The sequence below is a fragment of the Anomaloglossus baeobatrachus genome, chromosome 9 (genome assembly GCF_048569485.1).
Source record: "Anomaloglossus baeobatrachus isolate aAnoBae1 chromosome 9, aAnoBae1.hap1, whole genome shotgun sequence".
Classification (NCBI taxonomy): domain Eukaryota; kingdom Metazoa; phylum Chordata; class Amphibia; order Anura; family Aromobatidae; genus Anomaloglossus; species Anomaloglossus baeobatrachus.
In genome coordinates this window covers 224,115,138-224,128,955 of record NC_134361.1, presented here as the reverse complement: position 1 = coordinate 224,128,955, position 13,818 = coordinate 224,115,138, and the positions used below count along the sequence as shown (strand labels likewise).

The following is a 13,818-nucleotide window of genomic DNA, read 5'->3' as shown; positions in this document are numbered from 1 at the left end:
TGACCTCTGGCTTGTACTTTGACCCTGCTCACTCCCTGTGTAGCTTATCTAACTTCCTGGCTTCTAACTTCTGGCTTGTACCCTGACCTTGGCTCCACTCACTCCCTGTGTACCTTATCTGACTTCCTGGCTTCTGACCTCCAACTTGTACCCTGACCCTGCTTGCTCCCTGTGTGTCTTATCTGACTTCCTGGCTTCTGACCACTGGCATGTTTGACTTCCCTGTCTCTAGTAGCTTCTAGTGACAGTGGCGTATCGTCACACTATCTATTTCCAAAAGACATTTCAAGGATTTGTCACCTACAAAACTAATGTAGTAGTTTATTCCATTGATCATACAGAACAATATATGGGCCGTTTGCTGCCTAATAGAGCCTCAAAATGCCCAATTCCACTTGTTTTGGAGGTAGAAATGGGTTCCCTTACATATTTGGCCCCTATCTGGTTGCACAGGTTGCACTAATGGTATGTCCGCCCCTGCCTTTGATATTTATGACTTTGATATGAGGGCACTCACTCATAATGTCCACGTCGGCTGGAGATAAATATTAGAGCGTTGGGGTTAATCCGGACCTGAAATAGCACTTGACCGTGGAGACTTAATATAGTGATGAGACCCGTGTCCTCCTGGAGGGTTGAACGTAACTTGATCAGTACAGCCAGCTCATCTGCAAAACTGAAGACAAGCAATAAGTACAAAGGTGAAAGTGCTGTAGACCTACTGTCTGTAGGCCATTTTGCCAATCAACTAGTGGACCAAACATTCAGTATACTGAAGCAATCTACAGATGATAGCCATGGCATTTACCTGTCTCCGAACGTGGCCCTGGTGGAGATACTGAGAGTAGAGTATTGCCCCATATCTAAGGAGAGGCAAGAGTCTTCAGAACTGAGAGAGATGTTCACGAGCTCCGCCGAGCGTAGGGTCAGGTGTTCCAAGACGTTCACCTCTTCTGTAAGAAAAAAAAGAGCCGAATGTGAGCCATTTCTACAGGAAAGCAACAGTGACGTGAAAATGAGGGGTTAAATCACAATATTATATACCACAAATAACAACATATACTATAGCAAGCGCTAAATATTATTGCAATTTTATCATTTATCAGTGTCATACAAGTGATTAAAATAAATGTTTATTTATATGATTAAAGGAGTCTTGTCCACTATGGAGATATCAAAAAGGTTGTCTGGTCACAAGATATTGGTCACCTATCCCGAGGACAGGCCATTAATATCAGATTCAGATAAGGACCCCTAGATGGTGGCTGGATGCAAAACAGTGAACGGCCAGCATATTCCCCAATCACAAGGTTATCAATATCAGATCGGTGGGGGTCTGACTCAACATTTCCGCTGACAAATTCTTTGCAAGGGTGATGCGGCCTCAAAGAACACAGTACATATAGTATGTGGTTGTTCTGGGTATTATTGCTCAGCTCCCATTCACTTCAAAGGGAGCATGTCATGCGGTGTTCAGGTCCAGACTTATTAGGTGTTATGGGGGTGTTGGGCTCTGTTCACAATGGAGAGCCTGATAGGCAACCTGATGTCTTCTAGTTGTTCAGCCAGAGCTGGGCGTCGGCTGTTTAATGTGCTCTGTTCCTCAGACCTGTAGGAGTTAATTCCTGGGGAACTCTGCTAGGAGCTCAGGCTGCCATTTGCCAATCAAAGTCATCTACTTCCTATATAAGATCCTGGATCTCACTAGTCAGTGCCGATTATAGCTTCAGCATTTGCTCCATGCGATACCGGTCTTGTTGGTGAATCTGTTGATGGTCATCTTCGTTGTGATATTGAGCGATGTGAACGCTCCCCTGTTGGGCGTTACGTCATTTACTTTTTCGTTGCTCCCCTGTACACTTATTGTCTCTCCTGTGTGTTTTGAGAGCTGTGTGTACAAGTTTCCGTTCTCCCTTGTCCGTGTCGTTATGTGGGGTTTCGCTGTTGGGCTTTTCCGGCCTGGGCCAAGGGTCGAAGAGAGGGAGAGTAAGATCAGAGCTCGGACAGGAGTCATGGTCACGCTGGGGGCTCAGGCCTGGCTATCATCAAGCCTACCTCCGAGATAAGAGGCAGTGGAGGATCTCGAGTCTGAGGGCCAGCCTAGGGGCCCCTGACTCCATGATAGAACAGCCAGATCACAGTGTACAGAGCTATGCTCTTCCGTATCGGTATGCTGTATCCATCCATGCGTGCTGGACCTGCAATCAACTAATTGTGGGGGTGCCGGGTGTCGGACCCCACTGATCTGATCGTGCCGACTTATCCTAAGGTAAGGTAATCAATAGCTAAGTAGTCAAAAACCATACTAATGTCAGCCAAACCCGCTGACCAATTAATATGGATGGAGACACCCCCCCAGCATGCCAGGTGAACTGCACAACTCAACTGTCAATATGATGTACTGCAATAGAGTATGTATGTATATAGTATGTACCGTATGTAGTCTGTATGTAGTGTGAGATATTCTATTAATAAAAATTGCTGAAACAGAACAGTCAGATGATTGCAGTCTAATAAGTATCAGAGTCTGCAACATTTTGCAGAATTTAACATTTTTCCATTTCAGCGTTTTGAAAACACAAAAAGGAATCCAGGGACTTTTACATAAATTAAGCATCATGAAAATAGGTAAAAATGCATGGTGATTTGCGCAAGGATTGTGTGCGAAGGATGTCGCAATTATATAGTCCAAAGTCCAATACACAAATGTATTCACATAGAATAAAAAGCGGAGAAAATCACAAACCACAGGTTTTTTTGGCTTTTTCAGAATTGGGTTGTTTACATGTTCTATTGTTAAAATAAAAACATTGAAAAATGAAAAAGTAAGTTATATTAAGGGATGGTATTTTAAAATACAGCCCCTTTAACGCAAATCAAATGTATCATGTTAATAGATACTTAATAGATAGATTTTTTTTACCTCTAAATATTGTATTTTTTATAACTGTTACTTGTTTGTATGTGATCCTCCTGAATTGTAAAGCGCTGCGGAATATGTTGGCGTGATAGAAATAAAGATTATTATTATTATTATTATTATTAATAGATCCATGACCTCGAATGTTGGAGGCAGTTTTCCTTCGTGCACATAATATGGTTTTGATACAACCATAATTGATATTGTACAAGACAATGTACATTGGAAACAGAGGTCTTCTTTGAACCCAAACTCTGCCCCTGGGACTTCCATCTGTCAGGGCACGAGTTAAGGATTGCCCTGCGTACCATCAGCGGGGAATGATTTATGTGTAGCTGGCATTCCCACACTGTGCCGGGGATGCTGACAGCCTAAAGATCTGCAGTCATTTTCAGTCCTGTAGTCATATTTGACCTGACAGTATGGAGGCCAGAGGCGTGATGTTCCCAGTAAGTCGAGGAATGCCTGAAGTAGCCGTCAATCACCCAGAAAGATGTTTAGTCTCAGCCCAGCTGTGCAGCGCAGACACCTGTGTGCAGGCAATACAGGAGGACACGGGAAGGTCAGCGGCAGCAACGACCAGCCACAGAAATCCACAACAAGCACTAACTCTCATCGTGGATTAGGGCTATGTGGGAGAAGGTTACTTCTACATTCCTAAAATATGACATTATAGTGGTAAAAGTTTTCTAGAGGGGGCCTAAGACCTAGAGGACGCGTTAAGACCTAGAGGACGCATAAAAACTAGAGGACGCGTAAGACCTAGGGGACGCATAAAACCTAGAGAACACATAAAACCTAGAGGATGCATAAGACCTAGAGGACGCGTAAAGCCTGCTTTACACCTTGCAATTAAGCATACGATATCGTATGCGATTGTATCCGCCCCCATCGTATGTGCGGCACGTTCAATTTGTTGAACGTGTCGCACAAACGAATAACCCCCCGTCACACGTACTTACCTTCCATACGACCTCGATGTGGGCAGCGAACATCCACTTCCTGGAGTGGGAGGGACGTTCGGCGTCACATCGACGTCACGCGGCAGCCGACCAATAGAGGCGGAGGGGCGGAGCTGAGCGGGACGTAAACATCCCGCCCACCTCCTTCCTTCCACATTGTGGGCCGGGAGCCGCAGGACGTAGGTAAGATCTGTTCATCGTTCCCGGGGTGTCACACACTGCGATGTGCGCTACCCCGGGTGCGATGAACAACCTGACGTTCAATTTTTAGAAAATGAACGACGTGCATGCGATGATCGTTTTACCATTCAATCGCAATTGTACGTAGCTGTTACATGCTGCAATGTAACTTACCATGCCGGATGTGCGTCACTTACGACATGACCCCGCCGACACATCGTAAGATATATTGTAGCGTGTAAAGCGCCCTTAAGACCTAGAGGACACGTAAGACCTAGAGGACGCGTAAGACCTAGAGGACGCATAAGACCTAGAGGACGCGTAAGACCTAGAGGACGAGTAAGACCTAGACGACGCATAAAACCTAGAGGACACGTAAAACCTAGAGGACGCATAAGACCTAGAGGACGCGTAAGACCTAGAGGACGCGTAAGACCTAGAGGACGGGTAAGACCTAGAGGACGGGTAATACCTAGAGGACGCGTAAGACCTAAAGGACGCGTAAGACCTAAAGGACGTGTAAGACCAAGAGGACGCGCAAGACCTAGAGGACACGCAAGACCTAGAGGAAGCGCAAGACCTAGAGGGAGCGCAAGACCTAGAGGGAGCGCAAGACCTAGAGGAAGAGCAAGACTTAGAGGGAGCGCAAGACCTAGAGGGAGCGTAAGACCTAGAGGAAGCGCAAGACCTAGAGGAAGCGCAAGACCTAGAGGACGCGCAAGACCTAGAGGAAGCGCAAGACCTAGAGGAAGCGCAAGATCTAGAGGAAGCGCAAGACCTAGAGGGAGCGCAAGACCTAGAGGGAGCGTAAGACCTAGAGGAAGCGCAAGACCTAGAGGAAGAGCAAGACTTAGAGGGAGCGCAAGACCTAGAGGGAGCGTAAGACCTAGAGGAAGCGCAAGACCTAGAGGACGCGCAAGACCTAGAGGAAGCGCAAGACCTAGAGGAAGCACAAGATCTAGAGGAAGCGCAAGACCTAGAGGAAGAGCAAGACCTAGAGGGAGCGCAAGACCTAGAGGGAGCGTAAGACCTAGAGGGCGCGCAAGAACTAGAAGACGCACAAGACCTAGAGGGAGCGCAAGACCTAGAGGGAGCGCAAGACCTAGAGGGAGCGCAAGACCTAGAGGGAGCGCAAGACCTAGAGGGCGCGCAAGACCTAGAGGGTGCGCAAGACCTAGAGGGCGCGCAAGACCTAGAGGGCGCTCAAGACCTAGAGGACGCGCAAGACCTAAAGGACGCGCAAGACCTAAAGGACGCGCAAGACCTAGAGGGAGCGCAAGACCTAGAGGGAGCGCAAGACCTAGAGGGAGCGTAAGACCTAGAGGAAGCGCAAGACCTAGAGGACGCACAAGACCTAGAGGGTGCATTGGCCAAAAATAGACGCTCAATTCAATGCAATACCAGGCCGAAGAAAAAAACGGCGCCGTTTCTAGGGGTAAAGCTGTTCGGTTAGGACCAATGTGCAGAAGATTTTTTACAATGGATCTTAAGATCTTAAGGGCACAAAATCCGCTGTCGATGATGACTTGACTATTGATGTTGCAGGTTTTTAATGCAAAGAGTGAAATCTGGGTTGAATTCAAAGCGTTTCTGCAAATAAATTTGTTACACTTTTTTTTCAGCTGGATATAGATAGAGAAGCCGAACCTGCCGCAAACAGCTGATCTGACAGGGGATCTTCGCTTTGGACAAACTTTCTAGGAAAATGGCCCTACTGTATATGACCATGAAATACTAAAATTTAAGGGTAAACAGGGACAGGCGTGAGCGCATTGTAATCTGTAGTGTTTTTATTTTCTGATTCATTTTTGAAAAATGCCTGGTGGAAAACTGCAAATAACACTTCAGGAAAGAAAATCTTCCAAGACCGTGCAATTAAGGTTGTGTGAACGTGGCCCAAGAGTTACTAGTGTTCTACACACGCGGTATTTTCACACGTGTCCACCAGATGGCGCTGCATCATCCAGACATTGGAATATGGAGGCGTTCGCCCCGTGTAACCTGTGACTTACTGCTGTGGTAATTGTACGTGTATTTTATCAGTCAGTTTTTATTTCCCGATTCCTTTTTACATTTGCTTGAGGGAATGGAAACAAAGACGTCAGATGAGGAGAGAGGACATTACAGGTGATTTACGCTAGAAATGTGCATTAGACGGATTAGTTAATGCTCCATGAAGCAATTCAGGATATAGCTATAATGTACCCTGTCTGGCAGTAAATACAGATCCGTGCCACTTATGTAGCATGCGTTTTACTGAGATCAGCTGGGATATTAGGGTCAATCCACACTGGACTTCACTGCACTTATACATTGGGATGATTTCCTGACGTCTTTTGACCTCTGGGGCAAATAGGAGGCTATACATCAGTATAATAGAAGATTTCATGGTGCACATGGCAAAGACAATTTAGCCTTTTTGTTTATTTTTGGATTTTGCTTAAAACTTCTTTTAGCTGATAATCCAAGGAAGTAGAACTTAAAGGGTTTGCTCCCATTCACTTCAAATAGGAGCTGAGCTGCAGTACTGGAGATCGGCCACTACACAGTGTATGGTGCTGGGGTATCCTCCCCCATGCACTAGAAAGAGTTAATGTGTTTATGCCTCCCAAAAAGTTATTAGGGTGTGAGATTTCACTTTTGGGACACAGATTTGTTTGAGGGCTTTGACTTAGTTGGGTGGATGCTGGGAGTGTCTGTACTTATTATGCAGTTATATATTCTGTTATTTGCTATCATGTAAGGAACGCCTAAATGTATGCATGGTACACCCACATTACTGAGGAGTATAAAAGGTCCGATTCTTATTAATATCATTTGAAAGATCTTTGGAAATCACTTGCCTGTGTATTTCTTTAATTCTTACCGATGCCATAAAATGAATCCCAGAAACTGTTAATTGGAGTAATAACTACTTCAATACTGTTTACAACCAGCCGGAGCCGGTAACAGTTTAATGAGTGATGATCTATCCACAGGACAGCTGATATTTGTATGATTGCTGGGACCTCCATGTCCTATGGCTCTTGTGTAAATTGAGTGGCTGTGAGCTTGGTTTATTATTTTTTCACATGTAGAAAGTCACAGATTTTTGCTACTTACATTGCCCTCTAGGCTGGAAAAGTCACTTGTAATGTGCAATAAAAAAATCTGTCAAAATTTGAACTTGTCACTACAGTCACAATCACTGTGTCACAGGTGACAGACAGTCATGTGGTTTCTGGCTATAGAAGGTCACAGCGTTTGGCTGTGCAGAATGCTCCCTGACTTTCCATTGTTCCTGCTGTCAGTATTCATTGGTATAGATAACTTTCCTGCTGGATTAATCTCTCCCCCTTTTGGACCCAGCAGGTGCTCGCCTTTCACCCAGTTGCTGATCATCAGTATTCTCTTAGTGCGTAAATATTTCCTTCTTCTCTGGACTGGTGCTGGTGATATTATTCAGTCTACTTTAGCTCTGGTTGCAAGCAGGTGTCTTGCTCTCTCGTCTGTAGTATCATTGCTGAAGCTTTGCTGAACTCCTGCATGAGTCATCTGTGGATAAGTAGTTCATGCACTTTCCCCTGTGTGTCATCCTCATGTCTTCCTTTAGCATTTAGTGGGGTTCAGGAAAAGCTCATCCCACCGGGGTCCAGCACTAGGGATACCTAGGGTCAGGTATCCGGCTTGGCGCATAGGTGCAGAACCTATCTAGGGTGGAGAGGGACCAGCAGTAAGTTCGTAAGTTTGGTCAGGGTCACCGTCTCCCCCTTCTTTCCTTTTTACCGCTTGCTTGGTACTTCCCCGTACCTAGCGGGACACGTCGTGATGTGGCAATACAATCTTGTGATTTTGGTGTTACTCAGCAATTGCTGCCCTGTAATCCTAGCCAAATTAGGACAGTATGTGTTTGGCATATAGAAGTAAGCTACACAAGCTCCATGAAGATGTTTCCCTGCTTAATTCGCTTCTCTAAATTCTGCAAGACAAGACCAGTGCCCCCGACTGCCCTACACCCTGCCAGGATACAAAAAATGCAGCATAATTACACTGCCATCCAAGCCTGCGATAAAAATCAAATAAAAAGTGATCCGTGTGTGAGCCAAACCTCCCCTGAATTATATACTGGTCAGAGCTACCCCTTATTTTTAGCTCCCTGAAGGGCTGGAACATGAGCATATCAATATAAGCTAAGAAAAAAGACTAGAGACTCGCTTTGTTTTACAGATGTGCTGATATTTTTATGAGAAGGAACGTAACAAAGATCCTGGGACTGAATTCCTCAGATACCAGGCTAAGAACATGCAAATATTTCACGGCAAAAAAAAAGTCAAATAAATATAGTATTTGGCCGGGAATCTATGTGAGAGCAGAGAAAATCACACTCCCACGTTTATGTAGTTACATGCTGCAGTAACTGAAGAAAGTAGTAAAAGACGAGCCCGATATTCCCATCCCCGGCCTTACTATTCATCACATTATTACTGTGGTGGCCTGAAGAAGGTCAGTAGGGGGGATTCTCCGAGTGGCAAAATGGGTCCTGGGGAAATGACCAGGCATAGTTGCCTAAAGGTTCCAAAGACATTCCCACCAATTTTAGAAGGACTAAGCTGGTAGCTGGTGATGTCAGGAGAGAGGAGGATCGGGCATGTTGAATTTTAATGCCCAGTCCTGTTATCCATCCATTTGAAAGGCTTCTGACAGTGACTTACATGCTAGGCCGAACCGATGCCCCATATCTATTCACACCTCTGAACATAATATGGTGGAGAGGGAAGGCCTAAGGTAATATGGTGGAGAGGGAAGGCCTAAGGTAATATGGTGGAGAGGGAAGGCCTAATGTAATATGGTGGAGAGGGAAGGCCTAAGGTAATATGGAGGAGAGGGAAGGCCTAAGGTAATATGGTGGAGAGGGAAGGCCTAATGTAATATGATGGAGAGGGAAGGCCTAACATAATATGGTGGAGAGGGAAGGCCTAACGTAATATGGTGGTGTCACGAACCACCGGGGGGGTCACTCAGAAATCCCCCGCGCTGGCTACCAGTACGTCACAATCGGGGGGTAACAAGTGGGGGGTCACCCCTCCTTTATACCTCCCGACCGACAGACAGAGCACGTGATGCGCTCTCTAGCGCCCCTCTTATAGTCAGGCCAATTATGGAATTGGCCGACGATAAGCAAGGAGGCCGCTATACTACTTATGCCGATTATTGAAGGGTCCCCGGTGAGAGTAGGGTATATATTCCCCCGACCTCCGCGGGCGGAATATATAAAACCTCCCCGAATCTCACTGGCCTCCCCACAATAATCCTTGGCACAACTCGCTGCCACCAACCGCTTCACGGTAACTATTAGCCGAACACACAGACGTGGGATCCAAGATCGAGATAACAGAACAGCCCAAGATTAATTATATAATTTAATCAGCCTAAAGCACACTAGAAACTACAATATATACAATAGGGAATCTACAGAATATACATATGTCAGAGTACAGTTACAAGCAAAGCATGGGTTACAAACAGGCATACACAGTTCCAGCAGTTACCTTGTGCGTCTGGCCACAGGGGGGCGCTGTAGGCCAGGTTTCTAGGATCCTTCCCACAGATGTTTCCTACACGTGACCCCCAGCGAAAGAACCCTGGAAAATGGCCGAAGTAGGGTTATCAACCTGGGCAAATCCAGGTCCCCTCCTACCTTCGTGACCTCAGAGGGAGCACTGCTCCACCCCTGGCTTGAGTTATGGACAATATCCCAACATGGAATATGGGCCATAACTTTGCCTGGGAGCGTCGTAGGCGGACGCCAACGCTCTCATTGTGACAGCTATGAATTTAGCTACGGAACGAGAGGACTCATGACTTGTCTACTAGTTCCCCATTGGCTGATATCACGCCTGGGGTATTTCCCCAGGTCCTGCTCCCATAAAAAGGGTGTGCCAGCATCGTCCGCATGCGGAGACACCATTTTTATGGTTGCCATATTTATCGGAAATATGGCTTGCGAGATATGAACCATTTTTTACTGGAGTCGTTCTGTCTGGATACTTCCATAGCCTTGCTAATTAGATAGCAGCCCCTACTACAGGGTCACGGCAGGGAGTCATCCTGTGTCCATTGTTCCCACATCACCTAATCTCCATATCACAGGAGATGGCTGGGATGTGACACCTTCAAAGATGCTGGACATCTGAGAACAAGAAGGGAGGGGGCACGGCCATGGAGTGATGAGAGCGATTATGACTTCCAGTCATAATTTCTCTTCATATCCCAGGATTTGCCTCACACCTCCCCCCTTTTGAGGGCGCTAGGGGGCAGCACACTCCGGTGTTCCCCTGTGCGCCCGTCCGCGACCTCTCCTTGTCGGGACAGCCCGTCTGCGTTACCGTGGTCACGGCCCCTTTTGTGGCGAATGGTGAAGTTGTATTGCTGGAGCGCAAGGCTCCATCGCAACAATCGCCCATTCGTCCCAGAGACGGTGTGCAACCAGCTGAGGGGATTGTGGTCCGTCTCCACGATGAAGTGGCGCCCGTATAGATAGGGTTGCAGACGCTGCAGGGCCCACACTATGGCCAGGCACTCCTTCTCCATCGTGGAATAGGCCACTTCCCTTGGTAACAGCTTCCTGCTCAGGTACAAGACTGGGTGCTCTTGGCTCGCAGAGTCCACCTGGCTGAGCACCGCACCGAGGCCGAAGTCACTGGCGTCGGTCTGTACTACAAACGGCCGCGTGAAGTCGGCTGCCTGTAGCACGGGCGGGCTGGACAGGGCGTCCTTTAGGGCCCGGAAGGCTGTCTCGCAGTCCATTGTCCAATCGACTGCAGAGGGCAGCTTCTTCTTGGTGAGGTCCGTCAAGGGCTTTGCCAGGCTACTATAGCATGGAACAAACCTCCTATAGTACCCAGCGGTCCCCAAGAAGGACATCACCTGCTTCTTGGTCCTGGGGGTGGGCCAGGATGCGATGGCCTCCACTTTCTCAGGCTCGGGCTTCAGTGTTCTCCCACCTACCCGGTGACCGAGGTACTGGACCTCGCTCATGGCCAGCTGACACTTTCCCGGCTTGATGGTCAAACCTGCCTGGTGGATCCGCCTGAGCACCTGTGCTAGATGCTGTAGGTGATCTTCCCAGGTGGGACTGAAGACGGCAATGTCATCCAGGTACGCGGCCGCGTACCCTTCAAGTCCCTTGAGCAGGGTGTTGACCATCCGCTGGAAAGTGGCAGGGGCATTCCTCATCCCGAATGGCATCACCGTGGACTCGTACAGTCCAAATGGGGTAATAAAGGCAGAGCGTTCCCTGGCCTTGCGAGTCAGGGGGATCTGCCAATATCCCCGGCTCAGATCCATGATGGTCAGGTACTGAGCCCCGGCCAACTGATCGAGCAGGTCATCGATGCGTGGCATTGGGTACGCATCGGCGACCGTGACCGCATTGAGCCCCCTGTAGTCCACGCAGAACCGAGTGGTTCGGTCCTTCTTAGGGACGAGGACTACAGGCGAGGCCCAAGCGCTGTTGGATGCCTGGATCACCCCCAGCTTCAGCATCTCGTCAATCTCCTGGCGCATGTGTTGCTGCACCTCCAGGGAGACCCGATATGCTGAACGCCGGATCGGGGGATGATCCCCAGTGTCCACGTGATGGACAGCCAAGTCAGTCCTTCCGGGCTGGTTGGTAAACAACCCCCGGAAGGGGTGTAGGGTGGCCCACAGCTGGGACCGTTGGTCCTCCAAGAGCTGGTGGCCAACCTCCACATCCTCAATGGATCCGCCTGCCCTAACCTGGGCTAGCATATCCAAGAGGGTCTCCGCTTCTCCCTCCTCGGGCAGGTTGCACACGGGGAGCGCACATGCCTCCTGCTCATGATGTGCCTTCATCATGTTCACATGGAAGGGCTTCCGCCTTCCACGGGCAGGGTCCAGGGTGACCAGGTACGTCACAGGGTTGAGCTGCTGGTACACGAGGTATGGGCCTTCCCAGGCTGCCTGAAGCTTGTCCTGTGGTACGGGGACCAGTACCCACACCTTTTGACCCACTTGGTAGGTCCTCTCACAAGCGTTCTGGTCGTACCAACGCTTCTGATCGGCCTGGGCTTGAGCCATATTGTCGTGTACCAGTTGCGTCAAGGCCTGCATTTTGTCCCGAAAGCGCATGACATACTCGATAACCGACACTCCAGGGATGGCCAAATCCCCTTCCCAAGCCTCTTTCACCAGAGCCAGGGGGCCCCGCACACGTCGCCCGTACAGGAGCTCAAACGGTGAGAATCCTGTTGAGGCCTGTGGAACCTCCCGGTAAGCAAATAACAGGTGTGGGAGATACCGCTCCCAGTCACGCCCATGGGAGTCGACCAACATCTTAAGCATCTGCTTTAAGGTGCCATTGAACCGCTCGCACAGGCCATTAGTCTGTGGATGGTACGGGCTGGCCACCAGATGCCGCACCTAGACTTGCTTACAGAGGGCCTCCATCAGCTGGGACATGAATTGGGTCCCCCGGTCAGTGAGCATTTCCTGGGGAAAACCCACTCGGGAGAAAATCTCCAGCAATGCGGTGGCCACCTTGTCAGCCCGAATGGACGACAAGGCCACTGCTTCTGGGTACCGGGTGGCATAGTCCACTACCGTCAGTATGAAGCGTTTCCCGGAGCTGCTGGGGATGGCCAGCGGGCCGACCAGATCCACAGCCACCCTCCTGAAAGGCTCATCGATGATTGGCAGAGATACCAGTGGGGCTTTGGGGTGTGGCCCCGCCTTCCCCACTCTCTGACAGGTTTCACACGAACGGCAGTAGGCAGCCACATCGGCCCCCATTTTTGGCCAGTAGAAATGCTGGTTTAACCTGGCCTTGGTCTTAGCGATCCCTAGGTGTCCGGCCATCGGAATCTCATGTGCGATCCGCAACAACTCCGTCCGGAACGGATAGGGTACCACTAACTGTCGGTCCCTGGGCCACGCCTCCGGTGAACCCTGCTGGACCGTGGCCCGGTACAGCCGTCCTTGGTCCCAGACCACTCGCTCCGGGTCCGAGTCCGAGGGAGGCTGTGCCGCCTGCTCCTTAAGAGCTTTCAGGCTGTCGTCAGCTTCTAACGCTGCCTGAAACCCCTGACTAGATGTGGCCAGAATCGACGAGACTGTCACATCTTCAGTCAGTACCCCGGGACCTGTGTCCTGGCCTCCACCTGACTCGGCTGCCACTTGGTCAGAAGGGGAAGAGCTATCGGACCTCCGGGACGCCCCTTGGCTTCCAGCACTCCCACTGCGGGTGACAGCGGCCACAGCCGCTGCGACCGTGGGTCGTGCCTGCTCCTCCTCCGTTCCTGACCAAGTCGCCGGTTCAGGCAGACCTACCTGGCTTCCTGACACCCCGGTTGTGGGGGAACCATGCACCGAGATCTTACCTGGGAGCACTTCCGCTCCTGGACCGGCCCCAATCTCACCTGCCTGTTCCCCTCCTGCAGCAACAGAACCCCGCTGTGAAATCTCTGGGGACCCCACATTTGCTGTGGTAGCCCCCACCCCACACACTGGTCCTCCCCCTGCAGCACCCTGCTCTCTGCTTATCCCTGCAGAGGGCAACAGATCCCAGCTCACAGGCTGATTACTTGTAGAGGCATTGTCACACCTTTCTCTGACCCCCTCCCCTGTCACAGCTGCAGCTGTGTGTGTGTCTATGGTGTCTGTGCAAGCAGAAATATCAGAGTTCACTCCCTCCTCCCTTACATCATTCATAGATAACACATTAACATTGTCCGGAGGCACGTCAGTACTGGCTGAAGG

At 49.4% G+C, this 13,818-nt stretch overlaps 1 protein-coding gene and 1 long non-coding RNA gene across 3 annotated transcripts in view; one reads left to right on the top strand and one right to left on the bottom strand.

Moving 5' to 3' along the window:
* Window positions 1-941, bottom strand: part of LOC142251646 (uncharacterized) — a 204,319-nt gene extending 203,378 nt beyond the window's left edge. For both annotated transcript variants that reach the window (XM_075324636.1, XM_075324638.1), the window contains exons 1-2: window positions 809-941; window positions 518-676 (exon numbers count right to left, since the gene is read on the bottom strand). In XM_075324636.1, the coding sequence (XP_075180751.1) occupies window positions 518-676; window positions 809-861 (212 nt within the window). In that variant the 5' untranslated portion in view covers window positions 862-941. The remainder of the gene's footprint in view (window positions 1-517; window positions 677-808) is intronic.
* LOC142251647 (uncharacterized) overlaps window positions 1-13,818 on the top strand; it is a 202,537-nt gene that overhangs the window by 81,773 nt on the left and 106,946 nt on the right. The window lies entirely within an intron of this gene.